Raw genomic sequence first — 22152 nt, 5'->3', positions numbered from 1 at the left:
CTCTACCTTGCTGCCCAGATGGGGTCCTTACGCTTGATCCAGAGCCAGTTACTGCTTTTTTCATAAGCACTTGATATGGACTTGATGGCCTGTTGGAGAGAGCGACCCTTCACCCCTATTTTCCTCAGCAAACTGGTGGTAGATGTTGCAACAAAACCCCTGCATCCCACCTCTACTGGGAAGATGCTAGTCTTCCAGCCGTTCTGGGATACTTCAGCTGCCAGGTCGGAATATTTGTTCTTTTTCCTCTCATAAGCCTCTTCAACCCCCTCTTCCCATGGTACTGTTAATTCGACAACATATACCAGCTTTGTTGTTGGAGACCACAGGACCATGTCTGGCCGCAGTGTTGTAGCCACTATTTCTGGGGGAAACACAAGCTTCTTATTAAGGTCCACTTCCAATTTCCAATCCCGCGCTGATTGCAGGAAGCTTGCATCTTTAGGTATTGTACGATTCTCTTGATGTTGGCCAGCTGGTACGAAATTTGTGAAGTTAACCTGTCCTGCCAATGTTTATGGGAGGTTGTTTGTGGTGGTTCGTTTCTGTTCCAGTATTGATGCCAGCACTCTAAGTACTTGGTTATGCCGCCAAGTATAGCGCCCTTGGGTAAGACTTGTAGTGCACCCTGATAGAATGTGCCTTAGGGATGCAGGTACTTGACACAGGGAACAGGCGGGATCTTCTCCATACCACCCTTTCAGATTTTGAGGGGAGGGCAGCAGGTCGTATGTGGCTCTGATAACAAAACTCAGCCGCGCTCCATCCATCTGCCAGATGTCATGCCAGCTGAGCTTTTTCTTCTCCAGGCCCTCCCAGTTGGTCCATTTCCCCTGCTTGGCCATTGAGACGGCTTTGGCATATCGCTCACCCTCCTCCTGTCTCCTGACTTCTTCTACCACTAGCTGTCTCTTCTGCACTGATGTTGCTTTGTGCCACAGAGGAGTTTTTGGGATGAGTCCGAACCCTGCCCTCCCATGCTGTACTTGTCCAACCACATCTCTGAAGTGAAGCGCAGACTTTACACTCTGAACAGCTTCCGATGGAGTCCACTTCCTTCCCGCTACCACCCGGGGGGCCGCTGTTCGAATGACTGCATCCTCAGATTCAGTTAGGGTCATGACGAGCCTTGCCTTGGTACATTTGAACTCTTCCACGAGCCCTGTAATAGATAATTCCAACTTGCCATGTCCATAAAGTCCAACGGAACTTAAACAATGTGGAATTCCAAGCCACTGCTTCAGCTGTATGCTTATCAGCCGTTCCAACTTTTCAACTTTGGTGATGGGGATCTCATACACAGTTAACATCTTGGGAATATGCCAAACTGAAAGCACCACAACTTGAGTTTTCCTGGTAACAATGTCTTGTTAATGCTCTCCATGTACATGCTGGTATAATTTTTTAGATGTTCAAACTGCTCGGTGTCTTTGAGTTTCGCATCATACCATCTCCCCAAGCTCTTTACTGGCATTTCTGAGACAGTTGGGACGGGTGTTCCGCCGACATAAAATCTTTGGTCTGTGACTTGGCCTTTCACGATGGAGATACTTCTGCACTTACTGGGCTTTAACTTCATCCTCGCCCATGTTATATTTTGATGAAGTTTCTCCAGCAGTCTCTTGGTGCAGGGGACAGTTGTTGTGAGTGTTGTTAGATCGTCCATATAGGCTCGAATTGGTGGTAACCTCTGATTACATTGTAGTCGTTCTCCTCCCACGACCCATTTTGAGGCTCTGATAATAATCTCCATTGCCATCGTAAAGGCCAATGGGGAGATGGTGCACCCCGCCATGATGCCTACCTCCAGCGGTTGCTTTTTTCACTGCCTGCTTCACCTCGCTCAGCTTGGGAGGGATGTCAGTGGGGACAACGATCGGTTCATCTTTTTTTCCATCAGTATAGATGGTTCTCAAATGCTCTTCAACCTGATCTTTTGATGTTTTCAGGGATCCACTCTTCTCCTTTGTGAATATACCTTTCACAAACTTAAAAGGGTCTTTATAGAAATCGGTTCTGGCTTTTTCTTTCTTCTTCCGACGCATCCGTAGGCTTTCTGCTCGACGAAGTTTTGAGAGCCTGTGCTTTAGGTCCTCTTGAAGGAAGTTAATGCCTTCCCTTTCTTCTACTGTCGCCTTTCTCCACAACTTTCTTAGCCGTCGCCTCTCTTTCACAAGTTGTTGAATTTTTTGCAGCCGACGGGACTTGGGGGCGGGAAGCATGTCTTTCTTTCTTACTTGCTCCTTCACTCCACATTTCTCCTCTCCGTAGCTGTAGATAAGGTCGCCCATCTTCTCCAGCTTCTTCTCGGCTGATCCTTTGATGTTACTTAGGATAAGGCTTAAGTCTGTGTTGATGGTTTCCCACTCTTTGCTGTTAGACTTCAGCCATTTCACCAACGGCTTACATCCTTGCATGTTTTCTTTTTTGCGGTGGGCTGGTTGTTGTCTTGGACTGGTGGTTCTGCCTGAAGCTTCCTCCTCAATCCCTGGGGTGCTGATTCTCTGCGGACTGTGGGTTTCTTCCTGCCGCTGAGTTTCATCCGACTGATTTAACCTTTTCCTTGACAGACAGGGCCCTGGGTTGGTGGTTTTTAGGCATTTCTTCCGTCCTTGATGTATCTTAAGACCATGGGTTGATGTTACTTTCGCCCATCCACACACGCAAGTCTGAAGAACATGTCCAGCTACTAATTTCTCAAGAGTCTTGCTACTTCCTTCTTTCGATGTCATGTCCATTCCAAGAGTCAAAGAATCAAATACATTAACATTTGCTGAAAACATCCACAAAGTGAGAAAATTCAAATCACATTCCATTATTGTTGCAGAGAAAAGCACTGAATAGTTAGAGTTATGCACCCAGGAGCTTTTCTGGGGAGTGTTAGATTTCTCTGTTCCTCTTTCTCTCAGTCTTCATACAGTCATCTCAGCAGCTGGGGAGAAGCACGTTTATTACTGACAGCAAATCAGTGTGTCAGAAAAAGTGGCGACCCGTGTAAGATAGCGCTAATGGTTATCCATCGGCTGAGAGATTCATGGTGTAGGAGCACAGCACAGCAGCACAGGCTTTAATAAATACTGTGCGTATTGTGAAAGCAGGCACTCGTTTGAGGAACCAGACCCCTGGGAGCCGTTGGATCACTTATTGAGCATGTGGATTAAATGATCGGGCTTTCTACCTTTAACGCATATGAAAAAAACAATTCATAAAGCTGTCATAAAGGCCATATGACCTTGGTGCTAACCTGTAAAATAAAGAAGGGAATGTGCCTGCAAGACTCGATTTATTACATTCAAATATTAACAGCCAGGGGACAAAACTGATTTCAAGCCAGTTATGATTCATATGAGAGTCTACCAGGAGACGCTGTGGTGCAAGTAGCCGTGCCGATCACTATAGAAGTAAAACTCAATTCTTTGCATTGCGACTTTGGCCAGCAAATCTTACATAGCTCATTAAACCAGGAATAGAATCTCACTGCAGCCTTAAATTCATTGGTGCATAAATAAAATAAAATATAATATAAAACAATAAAATAAAATAATAAAAAATATAAAATAAAATCATTTAACTAAATTCTACACAATTACATTTTTTTTTCATTAAATTAACTGACAAAGCAATTTTTACACTTTTTGCTACTGTGACTTAAACTAGAAAACACAAAGCCATGTTTCTCACGGCTCTTTCATGACACATCTGCCTGTGCTGTCATAACCAGTGGGATCGGCAGGAGTCTTGGGGGAAGGTTAAACACTTTTTTCCAGCCTTATGATGTAAGGGATGTTACTGAGAGTATGTGAGGGCATTACAGAAAACTGAACACAACAAAGTCAACCGTGTCCTCGAGACAGACACGCAGTTTGATTGTAGACGCACGTGAAACACGACACAAATATTCACAGTTTGACCCAAAAACCATGCATCTGAGCTTTCCGAGTATACTCATTTGTTATTCCTGGGTGATGTATGACGCACCGAGGCTGGAAACGCTTAGTAAAAAAATAGATTTCTTCCCGACGCCAGCAGTGCAGGTTTTGTTGAACTCCTGAGAGAGCTGAACAACACTGATGCTGTTTTCTCTGAGTTCGCAGCCTCTCTTTAGCAAAGATCACACTGAATTTGCCCTTTGACCTGTGGGACATTAGGCAAGTTCTCACAAGACAGATTTGAGCCCCAGGAGCTTGAGAATTAATTAGTATTGATATGGCGCTACTAAAGTAAAGAAGATCATTGTCACCTGGGGGTGCCGGTTTGCTAAAAACTACTTTTTAAAAATCCAAGTTTTCCAATATTAATATAAATCCTGTATTCCTGTATCCTATTTATTAAAAGCCACAAAAAGTCCACAAAATATAGTATTACATAAGACACATGCTAACCTAATGAACTGAAGACCAAAATATCACAACTATCCAGATAAACAGATAAAAACGGAGTGCAATTACACAGAAAGTGCAATTTTACTTCAATCACAGGCCCTTACTGAGATGCAAAAGTACTTTGCAGTTTGATTCTGTGTGTATGTGTGTTACATAGACATATTTTCCCCTGAGGTCTGCGTTTAAGACTCAAATTGTACAACCTTTCAGTTGCTTGGCCAACAATCCTGTCAGCGTTTCTTTTGTTTAACTGTTGTCTTATACATGAGCCAGATGACAAGAGTATTTATTAAGGTCCTTTTCTTTCATAGCAGCCAACTGTTGGCAGAACGTTATTGATTTGTCCTTTCTTGGAAAAGCATTCATTAACTAAACTTACTGTTAGTCTCTGTCTCCATTAAGAGACAATGGGACTGTATAGGAGACAGTCAGGGAATGATGGGAATATACTGAAGCTACAGCAAAAATACTGACTCGCAGATAATTTGTTTAAATAATAATTTAAAAAGTGTGAATGATTACTAAAGACTGAATACATATGAATACACATTTTTAATCTGTGTACTGAATGCATGTACACTACCATTCAAAAGTAATAAAAAAAAAATATAAAAAATTATACTTTTATTAAAAAAAGAATGCATTAAATTTGATTTAAAAAAGCTGATTAAAATGTGATAGCAAAGGCATTTATAATATTACAAAACATTCATAATTCAAATAAATGCTGTTCTTTTGAACTTTCTGTTCATTAAAGAATCCTGAAACAAAAATGTTTCACAGTTTCCACAAAAGTATTAAGCAGCACAACTTTTTTCAACATTGATAATAATAATAAAAAAAGACCCTTGAGCAGCAAATCAGCATATCAGAATGATTTCTGAAGGATCATGTGACACTGAAGACTGAAGTAAAGATGCTGAAAATTCAGCTTTACATCACAGAAATAAATTACATTTTAAAATATATTAAAATAGAAAATAGCAATTTTAAATTGTAATAAAAATTCACAATATTACAGTATTTTAACTGTGTAAATGCAGCCTTTGCGAACACAAGATATTTCTTTAAAATACATTTTAAGAAATATTACCAAACCCCACATTTTTGAACGGTAGTGTGTATTCAGTTAAAAAAAATAAAAATAAATAAAAAACGCCTTTTGATTGAAATGCAAAACAACCAATTACTGCTTTTTGTATGTGACATGTATGAGCAAATCTAAAATCGATGACACCACAATAATACACTTCTTGTGAAATATAATAACCCTGCTGTGGATAGAGTTTACCTTTACTCTGCTCTGCTCCAGAGCGTTCTCCATTTCCTGTTTGGCAGCCGCTGTTTCCTGTTGATGGGTTTGACGCATATGTTCAATGGCTGATGCGTGAAGATGGTTCAGCTCTGAACGCAGGGATGCTGAGAGGAGAACAAGAGAAAGAGAGAGACATAGGGAATGAAAAACAGGACTATTTCAGGGAGATGATCTGCTGTCTGGAGCTGAATAAAAAATCATTCATCTCCAACTCTCCCTAAAGCATAAACGTCACAGGTGGAAATGGAAGTAACACTCGTTCCTCCATCTGCAATTTCCTGTCAGCACTCCCTCATTATGCTCCTTTCCAGTTTCTTCCATTTATGCCTTATTTCGATGAGATTGAGCTATAATTAGAGCTGTAGAACTCTGCTGGTTTTGCTTCAGGACTCTGAGGTTTTACATTCAACATCTAGTACCAACACTGCTTGGTGTACAAAGAAAATGTATTACCATTTATTAATATTACCAACAAAATGCTAAATTATTAACATGGCATAGGACGAATAAGGAAGCCATTTTATTTCCAATTGTCTCTTTTTATTGTCCAGTGTTTATTGTGCAGTCAACAAGCCATTTAACAAAATGATGCAAAATGTAAATTATTTACTATATTATTTCTTATTTTTCCCCAGCTCCATGAAACCAAATCATGAGATATATCCAGATATATGGCACATTTTTTTTGTGAGTTTGAGCATAAATTGGAGCATAACCGAGCAACTTTAATAAAATTTTAATAAAACTGAATAAATTACATTTTAATTTGAACTTTGTAAATCATGCAGTGTTGGGCCACATCATATTTCCAGATTTTCCAGTTGAGACTGACACACACACACACACACACACACACACACACACACACACACACACACAAAATATTTTTAATTTCCTGAAATATTGGACTCCTAAGATACAAAAGAGATGCTGTTTGGTCATATCAGTTAAAATAAAATAAAATAAAATTAAAATAATAAAGTTAAAAAACCCATCCAATGTTGTTCTTTATTTTTTTGTAGAATAAAATTATTCTTCTCTTTTGATTAAGTAAAGCAAAATGTTATGTACTTTATGAGAACCAAGTACACTCTTTTAGGAGAGTTGAATAATAATAATAATAATAATAATAATAATATTATTATATATATAAAAAAACACATTGATCCAACCTGATTATATATTGATATCATATTAAAATGAGCTTTGGAAATGTATTTCAGTCTAAACAGGCATTTTAATTTGGGTTTCTTTAGGCAGTGGCAAAATGGATAGCTTTTTGTAGAGCCTGACCGATATGGGTTTCTTGGGGGCCGATCCCGTTACCGATTTTAGGGAGTAAAAAAAGGCTGATATCGATATATCGGCTGATATTCTTTGTTTTTATTATAGTACAGTACCAGTCAAAAGTTTGGACACTTTCCCATTTATGTGTCCAAACTTTTGACTGGTACTATATATAGAATACAGTATATACATAAACAGAATATATATATACATAAACACATTTTTTGCAATGATCACTCAAATGTGGTGATCAAACACTTTTAATGATGTGACAGAGATACGTAATGGAGGCAGGGCATTTATCAATTTAACAATAAACTTTATTATCCAAAATGAGTTTGACATCAGTGCACTGAACAGTAAAGCTGAAGTTTATTTAACTTTATTTCAATTAAATTCCATTCAACTTTATTCCGTTGAAGTTTATTTCACTTCTGAACATTCATTCACGGATTTGCGCTACTGTCTTCACACACAGACGAAACTTACTAGAGAAGTGTGAAGTGTGATATAATATACCTCTGTAAATAAATACAATTTAAATTCTCGTCTCACGCACTTTAATGCCCTTTGAATGTAACGTGTACATTCCCTTGGAACTGGAATCATGGCGGAATATCATGTGAAGTCCACTTCGCAGGGCACTTACGGTCGAATAAATCAATGCTTGAATGCTGCTGCCTGAACAAGAGACCTCCTTACTGAAGTGAAAGTGTTGGCCAGATCGGTCGGCGCCCGGCCGCGAATTTAACCGCCCGTAACTCCCGGACCCCGGGGGCTATCGACGCGGGGGTGGTCTCATTGAAAGGGGGCCTTGAGACTCGGCATTCGAGGGATCCCCGAATTTGGTGCGGATCCACTGTGCCGCTACGGAGATATGGCCGTTCAAAGATTCAATGGTATTCCATACACTTAAGCTTTAAAGCATTTCATCCAGGTCACCAGCAGCAAACAATGGAGCGCGCTCTGCTGGACAAACTATGTAATTACACCATTTACAAGCATTTTATCTGCGTTTTATGTTCTGTAACTTTCTGTTAATGTTCATATCGGTGGCATATCAGCGGCATATTCGCCGATACGATATATCTGCGACAGGCTCATATCGGACGATAAAATCGGCAAAACGATATATCGGTTGGGCTCTAGCGTTTTGATCTTTTTTCATCATGACAGCTACACTTTTGCTGCCACATAAGCCATTACTATGGAAACCAATATAGATATTACAGATATTGACTCTATTGTCTCAGCAATTGGATCTGAATTCACCACTCACAAAATGACAGATGACAGTGTAGACATTCAGTCCTAAAGACTGCATTTGACCTAGAGTAAATAATAACAGGTTCTGAAGGGTTTATACAGCAGGTCTGTGAATGAATGTATGTCTGTTTTACCCAGCATGGCCTTGCCCTCATCCTCCAGTTCGAAGCGGAGGGTCTGCAGCTCTTGCTCTGACTGCTGTTTCAGAGTCTCGATGTTCTGCCTGTGAGCCTCTCGCAGAGCCTGAAGCTCCATGTGGTGCTGCTGCCGTAGACGCTCCTCAAGCTCCTACACACACACACACACACACACACACACACACACACACCCACCAGCTCATTAGAGGTGACAAATGTACAATCTACATAAACAGTATATTTGACTTAGGAAAATATACTGATGCTTCTTTCAAAAAAATAAGGCATTGCCTTTCCAGGACATCTTGTATATGTGGGGCCCCACATCAATCACATCCCCCACATCAAAGGGGGATGAAAAATCAAAGCAAGAAAATGAAAAATCATTGAAATTTTTTTCTTGCCTATTTTTGCTGCTACACACAACAGAAAAATAAATAATGTAAGAACTTGACTCAAGGAGAAACTTCAGAAATGTTTTACTTTGCCCTTCAGGGCCTTTGTACAAAACAGTTTGACATTCAGTCTGCTTGCAGTAAAACTGACAAAAAAAATAAAATTATTTAAATATATATATGGTAAGCATAAACCTGGATAGAGGACTAGATGCTCAAAAGTCAAAAGACAAAAACATCACTTGGAAAAACAACAAAACCAGTAAGAAAAAATCTGCGTGAGAACGTAAAAAAAGTGGAAGGCATGTTGAATTGTAGTTAAATATGTTAGCTAACAGAAAAATAAACAAAAAATATTATTTTATATATAAAATCTAACTTATACATATATACTGTATATGGGCCATTCCCACAACCAAAAAACACATTTAAAAAGCATTTAAGTATTCAGATCTTCAGATGTTTACTAAGATCCTTCTATTATGTATTGAAACAAACAATATTTAAAATATATTTAATAATATTTAATACATCATTTATTGGGAACTTTCAATTGGGAGGTGGCTTTCCCGAACCCTAACCCCTAAATTTCAACTTGAAAAATGATTTTTGTATTTTTTTCCATTGTTATTTTTAAAAGTATCTTTTTGATTATTTTAAAAGGTGATGTTCAAAAAAAATCTTTATTTTATATTTTCTTTGTAATTTGAATATGAGAATTAACTGCACAATTACTAGAAATGTGTACATTGGATATTATACAATTTTCATACATACAAATTGTTTGGAAAAATATTTTTTTCCCCCCAGCATTTACAACTCTGACTTTGGACCAATTCTATAGAATTCTGTATGAATGGACCAGAACCTCATGAAATTCATACTAGTCTAAGCAGGTCTTTTCATCAAGGTGAATCAGAATTGCAACAGGTGCACTTGCAAAATATGCATAACAGGCATCAAAAGAAAGCAGCACTTAGCCAGGAACACAGGTATAAATGTGGCGTATTTCTCAAACAACTGTCAATCACAGGAATTATTACTCTATCAGAAGGCACTTAAGCATCTCCGCAAGCTTGTTAAGGATCTTGAATGGTTGCCGTCTAGCGCCCAGCCAGAGGAATGCAAATTACAGCCCCCTGAATTAGATTAAGAGAATGGAGCTGTTTGAGCGCTGGAAATACACTGACATAATGAGGGGTAATGCAGGGCACCTGCCTCCACTGAAAGCCACTTTAGAGTCAGTGATATCCAGCAGAGTGGGGTGCGGATGCGAGAGGAAGTGGGTTAGGGAATGACAGGGAACACAAATTAGACCAACCGCTTCAGTAAACACAGACTGCACCAAGCCAGTTGGCAGAACCATGCTGGAACTGAGCCGTTTTAATGCGGGGATCAAAATAAAACAACTGATGGGGAAGATCAACAGAGATGAACTGAGACACAAAAAAAACATACCACATGGTCTTGAAGAGATTTGTTCAATATGACTTATTTAAAACAATACAGTCCTGAGAGGATTACAAACAAGAAAGAAAGAAAATATATATATATAAATATAATATATAAAACCATCTATAAATAAACAGACATTTACTTTACCATTCTTCTCCTCACCTCTTCACCTCTCAAGCTCTGTCAGGTTGGATGGGGGCAGACGCACATTTTCAGGTTTCTGCAGAAATATTTGATTGGGTTCAATCCCAGGCTGTGGCTGGGCCACTCAAGCACATTTACAGGGTTGTCTATAAGCCACTCTTGCTTTGTTTAGGTTCATTGTCCTGTTGGAAGGTGAACCTTCTGCCCAGTCTGAGGTTCTGAATGCCCTGATCTGGGTTTTCATTAAGGCTATCTCAATATTTTGGTGCATTGAGCTTTTCTTCTACTCTGACGAGTCCCTCAGTCCCTGTCGCTGAAAAACAGCCCACAGCACGAGGCTGCTACCAGCACACTTTACGTTTAGGATGGTACTCTGCAGGTGATGAGCAGTGCCTGGTTTCCTTCAAACATGATGCTTGGAATTGAGGTTCATTAGACCAGATAATATTGTTTCTCACAGTCTGATGGTCCTTTAGGTGCTGTTTTACAAATTCCAAGTGTGTTCACTGAGGAGAGGATTGAGTTTTGCCACACCGCCATAAAGCCCAGATCAGTGGAGTGTTGCAGCGATGTTTGTCATTTCTCCTATCTCCACAAATGATCATGGATCTCAACTAGAGTGACCATCAGCTTCTTGGTCACCACTCTAACCAAAGCCCTTATCAGTTTGCTCTGATAAGCATTATCAGCTGTTAAACATCTATTAAGATGTGTGTGCCTTTCCAAATCATACCCATTCGACTGAATTTGCCACAGGTTAACTTCACTCGAAGTGTAGTAATATCTACAAGCAATATGAATGCTCCTGAGCTAAATTTCATCTGTCCCAGATATGGGTATGAGTACTTATGTAATGGAATCATTGAAGTTTTTTTTTTTATCATTATGGAGTGTAGATTGATATATATATATACAGCATATATATATATGGACACTTTTGCAATATATTTATTTATATAAACTTCTATAGAAAAGAAAAGAGAAATGACAAGAAATTATGATGGTGAAAAAGTGGGATTGCAAGGAAGAAATGTTTTGAGCTGGATTTGTGAAAGCATGTGATCTACGCTATGCCACAGGTTCAAAGTATCTTTCCCAAGCTCTGTTCCAAATCGTGAGATGGTAACTTACAGTACAGCATTCATTTCACCCAATATTTATGTGTGCTAGTATCTTCTATCAGCTAGGCAGTAGCCAGAAAGGCAGCTCACATATTTTTGAAACAGAGAATTAATGTTGGCTGATGATACCAGAAATATTCAGTGACAATTTTGCTTATACTCGTTAACTAATGAATCATTGAAGTTCCATATTGTGTGGAGTGTGTTGCTGACACATCTTTTGCTAGCTAAAGAAATATCATGCATCAAACGGCTGTGGTGTCAGTTCTGCGAGTTTATGTTTTCTCCAGAGTAAGCCAACTCCTCCAGCAGCCCAATGGCTCGGTAAAACTGAAAAGGTCAGGTCATTTCCGTCATTCAGACAACTATCAGAGACAACAGCGGCCTGAGTTGCAACACACACACACACACACACACACACACACACACTTGAGAAAAACATCTACAGAAGGATGCTTTTAATCTGAATGACTACAGCAGTCACACACACACAAATGCAGAGTTGTGATGTTTATTCCACACATTTCTTCCCACTCTAATGTCATAGTGCCATTTTCACCTCCTCAAGGGCTACGAGGATGATGCCACATTCCTTATGTGGAAATGAATCTGGAGTGGGAAAAATTACACTTCGCTTCTTTTCCTGCCAATAAAGCTTGTGCATTAATTAGTGAGTTATTTTAGGATTCAACACTCACACGGTTTTCAGATAAATGAGAGAATCCCCCTCAAATACTGAAGTACAGAAAACAACCCACTATAAAGGCAAAGGTTTATACTGATAACGGTTATATTGACAGCACTTTATATTGATAGCTTGAAGTGTTAAATAAGTGTAACAATTTACATTGATATCAGTGTTGTTATCCTTAAAAAACATTACAACCATATTAAAACACTTCTGTTAATTGAAATGAAGTTAAAATAAAACAAATATTACAGGAAAAACTTAGTAAACACATTAGAAATGTTGCCTTTAAGTTAAAACACTAAAATTACAAATTGAAATAAAAATAAAACTGCAGTATTTAGAAACAAACAAAAACGGCAAAAGCACAAACAATTACAAAAAATATTTACACAGTTTATTACAAACAATGAAAACATAAAAATAAAAGTGAATTCAAAACACTAATAAAAACTATAATAGATACTAAAAATGATGCTAAAATATCACTGCATTAATGATGTTAAAAGTATCACAGTACTACAATTATTGTATCATGGCTAAGGGGTGTTTTTGGACATGGACATAGACATAGACACACACAATAATAATAATAATAATGGATTATGATTATTATAAATTAATTTTTTAAATTTTTAATTAATTAAATTATGATTAATTATGTTTTCTGATAAAACTAATAAAACCTCTTATTAATAATAGCAACAACAAAAACAAACAAATTAATGAATGAATGAACTATGGCACACTATGGGTGTGCCTGTGTGTTTTTATTGGCAAGGAAGAACACAATTCTCTAGAATTTCTTAGTTTGCTCTAGTATAAAATTAACCACAGTGCTATTACTATTAATAGCCACAAATAAGTAAATAAATACATATTATTTATTACTGGCAAGGAAGTACAGAATATTCTAGAATTTCGGTGTATGCTCTAGTATAAAAATGAATCTCAAACACCTAAAGGATGAAAAATAAAAGTAGGTTTGAGAAACCCTTAGAATATATCCAAAGGAATATACTAGAGGCTGTAGAGGGAAAACTGTGTGATCAATACCAGTGAAAGGTGGCTATAACCCAGTATAAGAGCTCTGCAATGCCTCACCACTGCCCTATGGCCAGGTGAGGCAGGATATAAAACGTCTCTCTCATGCCTTCTCAAACTAGATTTATTTAGCTTTGGTAGGCACTTAATGTAGTTTACCCCCTCATAAAAGATCTGGAAACCGGCTATCTGTTTCCATTCCAGCAGTTTTTATGATGCTTTGAGTCAGGACTACTCAACTTTGGAAAAGCTCAAGGACCACAAAACAGCTTTCTTTTTAGACTTGCCAAACTTTCACAGTAATTCTTACAGTAGTACACTATGTATGACAAGACTTAAATCAGTGCAGCTGCTTCAGAATAAATGAAAAACATTTGCTATATGCTATATGTTTGGATGAGTATATTGAAGCCTATTTCCACCATGGGATAAAAAATGAAAAGTGAATTGCTGCATTTAATCTCATAATTCAGACTTTTTTCTTGCAACTGTGAATTATATATCTCATAATTTCACATTTTCTTCTCAGAATTGCAAGTTTATATCCCATAACTCAGAGTTCTGAGGAAAAAGTTAGAATCATGAGATATAATCTTTGCATTATATAAACTCGGAATAGCGAGAAATCTTTCTTCTTGCAATAATGAGGTTACATCTTGCAATTCTGTTTTATTTTTTTGTTTCAGCAGTAGAATAGCAAATTAAAAAGCTAATCGCAAATGTATATAATTAAATACAATTTATTTAATACTGATGTTTTTCTCTCAACTCTGAGTTTTTTTCTGCAAGATAATATTGTAATTTTATCGCTCATATCTCACCAATCTGAGTTTATATCTTGCAATTCTGAGGAAAAAGTTAGAATTGTGCGATACAAAGATTTGCAAGATATAAACTTGGAATAGCGAGAAATCTTTCTTCTTGCAATTCTGAGTTTACATTTTGCAATTCTGTTTTTTTTTTCTGCAACGGAATAAAAAATAAAAAGGTAATTGCAAATTTGTATCTCACCGTGCTGAAATTTTTCTCAGTTGTGATTTTCTGGGGTTTTTTTTCTGCAAGTTTATATTGTGACTTTATCGCAATTCAGAATGTATATGTCGCAAATCTGAGTTCATATCTTACAATTCTGACATCTTCTCTCAGAATTGTGAGATATAAATTAAAGTCCCCCAGTAGTCAAATATTTTATCCCTTAAAACTTATCTTTGATCATCAAAAGGACATATTTAAATGTTTTTTCTTGTGAAAATAATTTTCTCATGCCTTAAAATAGCTTGAATGTAACTCTACACCCTTGCCTCATTTACTATACGAGGATCTATGAATGTGCAAATTAGTCCCGCCTCCAGTCACACACCAGCCAGCGCCTTGCAGCCATTTGTGATTGTTAATTCGCGCCCGCGAGCATACGCATGTGAAGTGCAGATGCAGCTGCGGGAGAGGTGCTTCTGACTCCGGGCTACTTTTACACTGTTGCCACGGGTAGTGGCGTAACTTTGCTTTGAAAAGTGGTGGGGACACCGCGCAACTCGTTTTGCTAGTTTTTTATTTAATAACCTAATTTACTTGGGACCTTTCACCTTTTAAGACAAAAAAAAAAAAGATGGATTCATTATTTTTAATTAAAATGCACAACAACAATAAAATAGTATTCAATGACAAACTAGCTTACAAAAAGTTATTAACAAAAACGAATAAGATGAGGCACGGCCTACACGCTGTATTAGGCTATATAATGACTAATAAATTACAGAACATTTAGCAAACACTGAGGAATCAAAAAAAAAAAAAAAAGAGAGAGCCTCCATAGCATAAGGTATGGAAGTCCATTTCCGCCACTGAATTAAAAAAAAAAGGTAATTGCGACATTTTATCTCACAATTCTGACTTTTTTTTTCACAGAATTGTGAGATATAAACTCGCAATTGTGAGATATAAAGTCAGAATTGCCAGATATGAAGTCACAATTAAAAACTCGAAATTCTGACTTTTTTTCTCGCAATTGCGAATTTACATCTAGCAATTCTGACTTATTTTCTTGCAATTCTGACCTTTTTTCTCACTCGCAATTGCGAGTTTATAAATCCAATTTTGAGGGGGGAAAAAGACTGATATGTTCTCAGAATTGCGAGTTCATATCTCACAATTCTGACAAAAAAAGTCAGAATTGCGTGATATAAACTCGCAATTGCGAGAAAAAACGTCTGAATTGTGAGTTTATATCTCACAGTTCTGACTTTATTTCTCAGAATTGCGACTGTGTCTCGCAATTGCAAGCTTTTATTCACGCAATTCTGACTTTATTTCTCAGAATTGCCAGTTTATATCTCTCAATTATGACTTTTTAACTCTAAATTTAACTCGAAAAAACCTTGTCTGGTTTAAGAAGTGGTCTTTTACTTGACTTAAGCATGAAAACCATCAATATTCTCGTAATTTTTGCTGAGCGCACCTTCTGCAATTAATAGTAAATATAACCAAAACCGGTCATTTGAATTTTTATATGAAAAATAAAATAAATATAAGGAAAACTCGCCCACTCGATTTTGTAATATTCTTTAATTTTGTAGTACGTATGAAAATGTGGATTTCTATTAAAGTCACATCCATGTGGAGATGGCGAGTCAGTGTCGGCATTCGGTAACCTCATCTTTGCACCCGACACCGACTCAGAAAGCACTAGTTTATTAATAAATAATTCAAATGTCTTCTTTTCCCCCTGACACGTTCAGAATCACTTTGCCGGTGCTTTGAGGCAATTGCTTTATGCGCGAGCTTGAGCGCGGAATAGGCTCTAGCCTAATAGGTCTGCCTATAGCCTATATTGAAGTATGGCGTTATAAATTATATATTTAATAATTAATATATTATTATATTAATCAATTTAATATAACGTGCGACTAGTTGACTAGAAAAATCTTTAGTAGAGGGCAGGCCTATACTTAGCACAAGGAAGCTCTCCATTTTTAAAATAAAATGCTACAGCCTAATGACATTACGAAAAGTGCGACAGCTGCAAATCACATCGTTATTGCACTGCACGAGTTATGCATGCATATGGAGTCAAAACATTTTTTTATCACCCTAATTAGATTATGAAGAATGATTTGTTGATCTTGTTTTCCCTTTAATACATAGCCTACCTTCCGCAATATATTTTTCAATTACTTTCAAAAAGTGGTAGGGACAATATCGACCCTGGCAAAAAGTGGTGGGGACATGTCCCACCTGTCCCACCCACAGATTACGTCTATGGCCACGGGTTTTAATGCAAGTTAGCGGTTCTAAATTCACATTAAACCACAGCTTCATGGTTTTTTTTGCTCTAATTTGGTTTTGTGCTGGTATTGGTATATTTTGCATGCTAGTGATTGGAATCGATCCCTTGACGTGATTGGTTATTGGTTTGTGACGCAAACCGAGGGCTGTTTCAAACCACATTTCTGGGACTGCCTTTGGGAAACTACAGTTTTAAGGAGAAAATACACAGCAATGGTGTTGATTAATAGATTGGCACATGGTTCGCCTAAAAGCATATTAAAAACACCACATAGACAAATAAACAAAATAAAAAAACTTGATTTTCACTACAGGGGGACTTTAATATTGCGAGGAAAAAAGCCCAAATTTGTGAAATGAAAACATCACAATGACCTTTTTATTTATTTTTTATTCCGTCTCAGAAATGGGCTTCTATAGATGAGTCACATCCGAAAAGAGCAAACAGAGGGCAGTGAAAGGCAGCTCTGAAATTTCCAAGTATCTTCAGATTTCTTCTCCTTTAGCCACAGAGACTCATCAGGTCGGGGATGGGCACACACAAGCGTTTTTACCTACTGTGGCAGCTGCAGGATTTTGGCCTGTTCTTTCCGGCCGGGTAAAAAGCAGTGCTTGATATCAGCAAAAAGCTACAGGAGGGAGCTGAGCTGGATCTTTTTGCCTGTTAGAGCGGGATATCAGACGGAGGAACTGCACGCTCATCGTCTCTGAGCACTCCTCTGCAGTGCTGCTGAGCCCATTAGCAGCAGAGGAGCGTTCCTCCGCCTGACTTCAAAAGAGCAATGCTCAATATTGAGACGTTGGTGAGCAGAGAGAGATGGTGATGCGGTTGGTGTGAGATATTATCACACTGAACCGCTGATGATAATTAAACACAAGTCAATAAATCGGCTCCTGGTGTCGGCACGTCTACCTCAGGCGTGGTGCTCTGGAGCAGAAAGCTATTAAATGAGATTTCATAAGCCTTCTGTTGGATCTCCACTCATTACATGAATGAAGCAAGGACATGAAGAGGCTTATTTTAATGGCATGGCAACTGGGTAAAACTCATATACCGCAATTATACTTGCTCTATCACATCTGCCTGTGCTGCTGGGAAACTCATCAACATGCACAAATTACTACTGTGTCTGATTTTTTTATATCCACTATGCACCAATTATATGGTAATTATTCATATGTCTATAACCACAGCCAACACGCCATGATGACTCTCTGACAATGAACTGACAATAGATATAGATAGAAAAATAGATATCATAGATTAATTAGAGATAAACATGCAGATTTATTATTCGCTGATGACTGGGAAAATTCAATTATTATTATTATTATGAGAACCAAATATGAAATCACACGCATTAATTTTACCTGATAAATCCTGGGTCAACCATGTTGTGTCAAATGAGTGATTTTTAGCCAATTAGCTCACAGATCTAATTAAATATGCCAAACGACTAAAATTAAATAATTAAATAAAATGTGAAATACAAAACTGTTAACAAAAAACATTTAACAAAACATAACAAATTTGTAAATTTATTCATAAATATCTGTTGCATTTCATTTTAGCATTACATTTTAAATTTTTTACGATGACAAAATTGACTAATGGAATTAAACTCAAGCTAAAATGAAATACAAACAAATTATTATATGTCCATTGCATTTAATTTTAGCATTATTTTTACATTTTAATTTTTAAATGTAATGATAAGAATGACTCAAAGTTAAACTAATGCTGAAATGAAATACAATTCATAATTTTTTTAGGTGATTTAATAATAGTTCATTTAATAAATCATTTAGGTGTTTTAATAATTCATTCATTCATTCATTTAATGTTTTTTATGTTTTCATTAACTATTTAATTGTATAGTTAACAGTTTCTTTAAATATTTCTTTAGTTATTTAGTTTGAAATAATTTGGGGAAATAATCTGTTCATAATTAAAGTGGTAAAACCGCAAAGTATTAAATATTTATTAATATTCTAATCCCTAAATAAGCCCAATGGTAAAAGATCTTGTATTATACCAAAAGGCTGTAGGTTGAAGCATCACAAGGGTTCACTATACTAAGATCAGGTTGCTCAAGGGGGTTCATGTAATAAGTGTGCTAGTAAAAAATTATCAGCTTAAACACAAATTAGTAAATAGCAAAAGATACAAATCAATTACAAACACAAAGCCAATATGGATAACTGAAACATCAGGTTAGGCTTTTTGATTTAGGATTCTGGTTAGCAGTTTGATATTAGATAAGAGTACAAAACAGCAGGTCTCTGTGGCAAACTGGGTTAACAAAAACAGTTAACCTCTGTGTGTATGTTTCCTAATGGCATCACTGGCAGATAAACCAATTCCCTCCATTCTCCATCCATTGACAGCTGGTGGCCGAGACTCATACTGTGTGGTCCTGTCCTGGACAGTGGGGCATATCAGTAATAGAGGTCAGTTGTAGTTTTCACACATAATGTGTCCAGAAACCAGCTGTGACATGAAGCAATGAAATCCATTAGACAGCAGTTTGCTGACATAAACAGTTAATCGAGTCACTGGCATTGCGACTTTAGAGCCCATTTCAACCAGCAAATAAATGCCCAAGAATTCTGACCACAGCCGTCAGTTATGGTGGATGCGATGAGATTGCACATTTTGGTTATTTATAGTATAATAATAATATAATATAACAATTTTCTTTTTAAACAAACAAACAAATAAATACTTCTGTATTATCATACATCTGTTATACATACTGTATATAATTTATGTAATACTATTATTTTTATTTGTTATAAAATGTATTATAATATATATTATATTTTACTATTATATGTAATCATATATTTTATTATAGTTAATATTGTTAAGAATTTACACAATTTTTATTCATTACACACACACACACACATTGTATATATATATATATATATATATATATATATATATATATATATTTTTTTTTATTTTTTTTTTTTTTATTTTTTTACAGCTATTTTAGGGTCTGCTGCTTACCGCCATCGGTTGTCATCAGTGTTATTTTAGTATTATTTACATACTATAATTTATTTATTATTAGTATTTAGTCATATTTTGAATGAGCTTTTATTTTTATATTTTCAGTTTTCTTTTTCTTTTCTTCTTTTTTTTTTAGATAATTTCCAGTCATTTTTCTATATGCTTTTGTAATTTTTAAAACAAATATTCATTTTAGTTTTAGTTTAGTTCCGTTTTTTTTAAATTAGTGATATAATAAAATGCTTCAACTTCAGCTAATTTTTGTTTTAAGCATTTCATATTTATATATTTTCATTTATATTACATATATTGCATGAAAAGACAAATACATAATATTTGAACAGATTAATATTGCATTTCAAATGTATGTATATACTGTAAATGTAACAATGTAAATGTTATAATTAAAACTATCCATCCATCCATCCATCCATCCATCTACCCATCTATATATCTATCTATCTATCTATCTATCTATCTATCTATCTATGAATCTTATGAATGGGTCCCTGGGTCTGTAAAAGCTGAAAACTCATTTTTGTTACTCTTCACTAATTATAATCAAAAATCAGTAACAGGTCATATTAAAAGATGTGTCCATGACCTAATTAATATTCATGAGCTAAGCCTTTTCCATTTAGTGCAATCACACCAAGCCTGTGCAGCCCGACTGCTTCCACTACTTTTTAAAACAGTGAACTGAAGCCTGTGATTCTGACTGACGCTGCATTTGTTGAGTCAATCTCAACTTATCAGCAGTTATTCAAGCGGTCTCCTCCCGCCATCCCTGCTCGCAGCCTCCATCTCCAGGCCTGCGGTGTGGAGCCACTTCAGCCGAGCTCAAGGCAATCATTTCTAGTCGGAGTGAGAGTTTCTCTCCGCTGGAGTCGTCAGGGGCCAGGTACTGGATAGAGCAGACATTACAGCCTGTGACAGCAAGCGCTCAGCCATTACTAACCCACAGACAGGAGAGCCGAGAGCGCGCAGGTTATTCCAGGATAGAGGGAGGAGAAGGACCTGAGAGATGAGCTTGTGGGCAGGGCTGGATCTGTGGCAGATCTGCCTCACCACATATATATATATATATATATATAAAATGGGAATAAATAATGAAAAATAACAATACAAGAACCTAATAATATTATTAATATTAACACTTTAGTATTCTCACTATTAACTTGCTTATTAGCATGCCTATTATTAACATATTAGCTGCTTATTAGTACTTATAAAGCACATATTTTGCATGACCATATTCTACATCCCTAATCCTACCCAATACCTAAACTTAACAAATACCTTACTGACTATTAATTTTAAAGGAGTTTATTGAGACAAAAGTCGTAGTTAATGGTTTGTTAAAGGGATAGTTCACCCATTAATTATTCACCCTTGTGTTGTTCCAAACCCGTAAGACCTTCGTTCATCATTTAGGAGAGTATCCACTTAACGTAAATGGTGTATGCTGTTCTGTGTCAGCTGGATGTGGAACACAGTCATAAAAACTCAAATAACAGAGAGCTAGGAGGTGAAAAGAAAAGATAAGAGCGTGCATACAGGTCAGTGCGGTCTCTCTGCGTGAGACAGGTGGGAGATTATGTTTTGTTGTGGTTACCTTGAGGTCGTGCTGGCGGGCTTCCTGCATGTCCTGTATAGCGCAGCAGTGGGCTTCCTGCAGCCGCTGCTCCCTGCGCTGATGCTCCAGCTCCATTTCCTGCAGCTGCTGTCCCAGGTGCTCTCGCTCCTGACTGAACTGTGCCTGCAGCTGCTGCAGGGAATGCTGGGATTGGGAAAGCTGCATCTCCAGGCTCTGTTTCAGCAAGGAAATCTGCACAAAGGAAGTAGGAGACACTGGTTGATAAATGAAACAACTCTGCAGGTAAAAGAAAGCAAATTAAATTCTCCCTTCAAAAACAGCAAAACAACGGCAATACTGTACAAAACCAACAATGAACCATTAACTTTAAACAAACCTTATTCAGGGTTTAACGCAAGTTAAGCTCAACCAAATTTGAGAAATAATATTGATATTCCACTTGTCCTTCAATAAAGTAAAGTCAAATAAAGTAAAATAAAATAAAGTATGGCAAGTGAATGAGGTAAAACTGTAAATGTTAAAATATAATTGAAAAAAAAACATGAAAAACAATTAAAAGCAAGTTTATTATCATTAACTAAAACTTAAAAAAAGGAAACTTAAATTATTGAAATAAAGATTAAATGAAATATTATATATTAATATATAAAATTAGATGGAAAAACTAAACAAAAATTAGAGATGAGAAATTAGAGGTTTAAGTTGAAGCACTAAAATTACTAACTGTAAATAAATAAACCTAAAACTAAACTTAAAAAAAAAATTAAAATAAAGGAAGTAAAAATATAAAAACAAAAGCTAATTCCAAAAGCTAAAACAACTGTAAAAATGATTTACAGTAACAACAATTTAAACAGATTTAAAGCCAGGAAAATGAATGTAAATAAAGGGCTTTTTATAAAATTGTAAGCTTTACATTTATACATAATCCTCCAAACACTGGCCCCATTCACTTCCATTGTACGTTGTCTCAGTGGACAGTAATTTTTTCTTTCTTTCTAAGAAAATGAGGGATGCATC

The 22152-nt window shown here is 36.6% G+C and overlaps 1 protein-coding gene across 1 annotated transcript in view; it reads right to left on the bottom strand.

Annotated features, from left to right (window-relative positions):
- Positions 1 to 22152, bottom strand: part of LOC107603086 (protein FAM184A-like) — an 83633-nt gene that overhangs the window by 42793 nt on the left and 18688 nt on the right. Inside the window, exons 5-7 of the mRNA XM_016295786.1 lie at positions 21151 to 21363; positions 8385 to 8538; positions 5674 to 5801 (exon numbers count right to left, since the gene is read on the bottom strand). Of these exons, the coding sequence (XP_016151272.1) occupies positions 5674 to 5801; positions 8385 to 8538; positions 21151 to 21363 (495 nt within the window). The remainder of the gene's footprint in view (positions 1 to 5673; positions 5802 to 8384; positions 8539 to 21150; positions 21364 to 22152) is intronic.

Source organism: Sinocyclocheilus grahami, unplaced genomic scaffold (assembly GCF_001515645.1).
Source record: "Sinocyclocheilus grahami isolate Dianchi unplaced genomic scaffold, SAMN03320097.WGS_v1.1 scaffold340.1, whole genome shotgun sequence".
Lineage (NCBI taxonomy): Eukaryota > Metazoa > Chordata > Actinopteri > Cypriniformes > Cyprinidae > Sinocyclocheilus > Sinocyclocheilus grahami.
The sequence above is the reverse complement of the archived record's forward strand: the minus strand, read 5'-3'. Positions and strand labels throughout refer to the sequence as shown.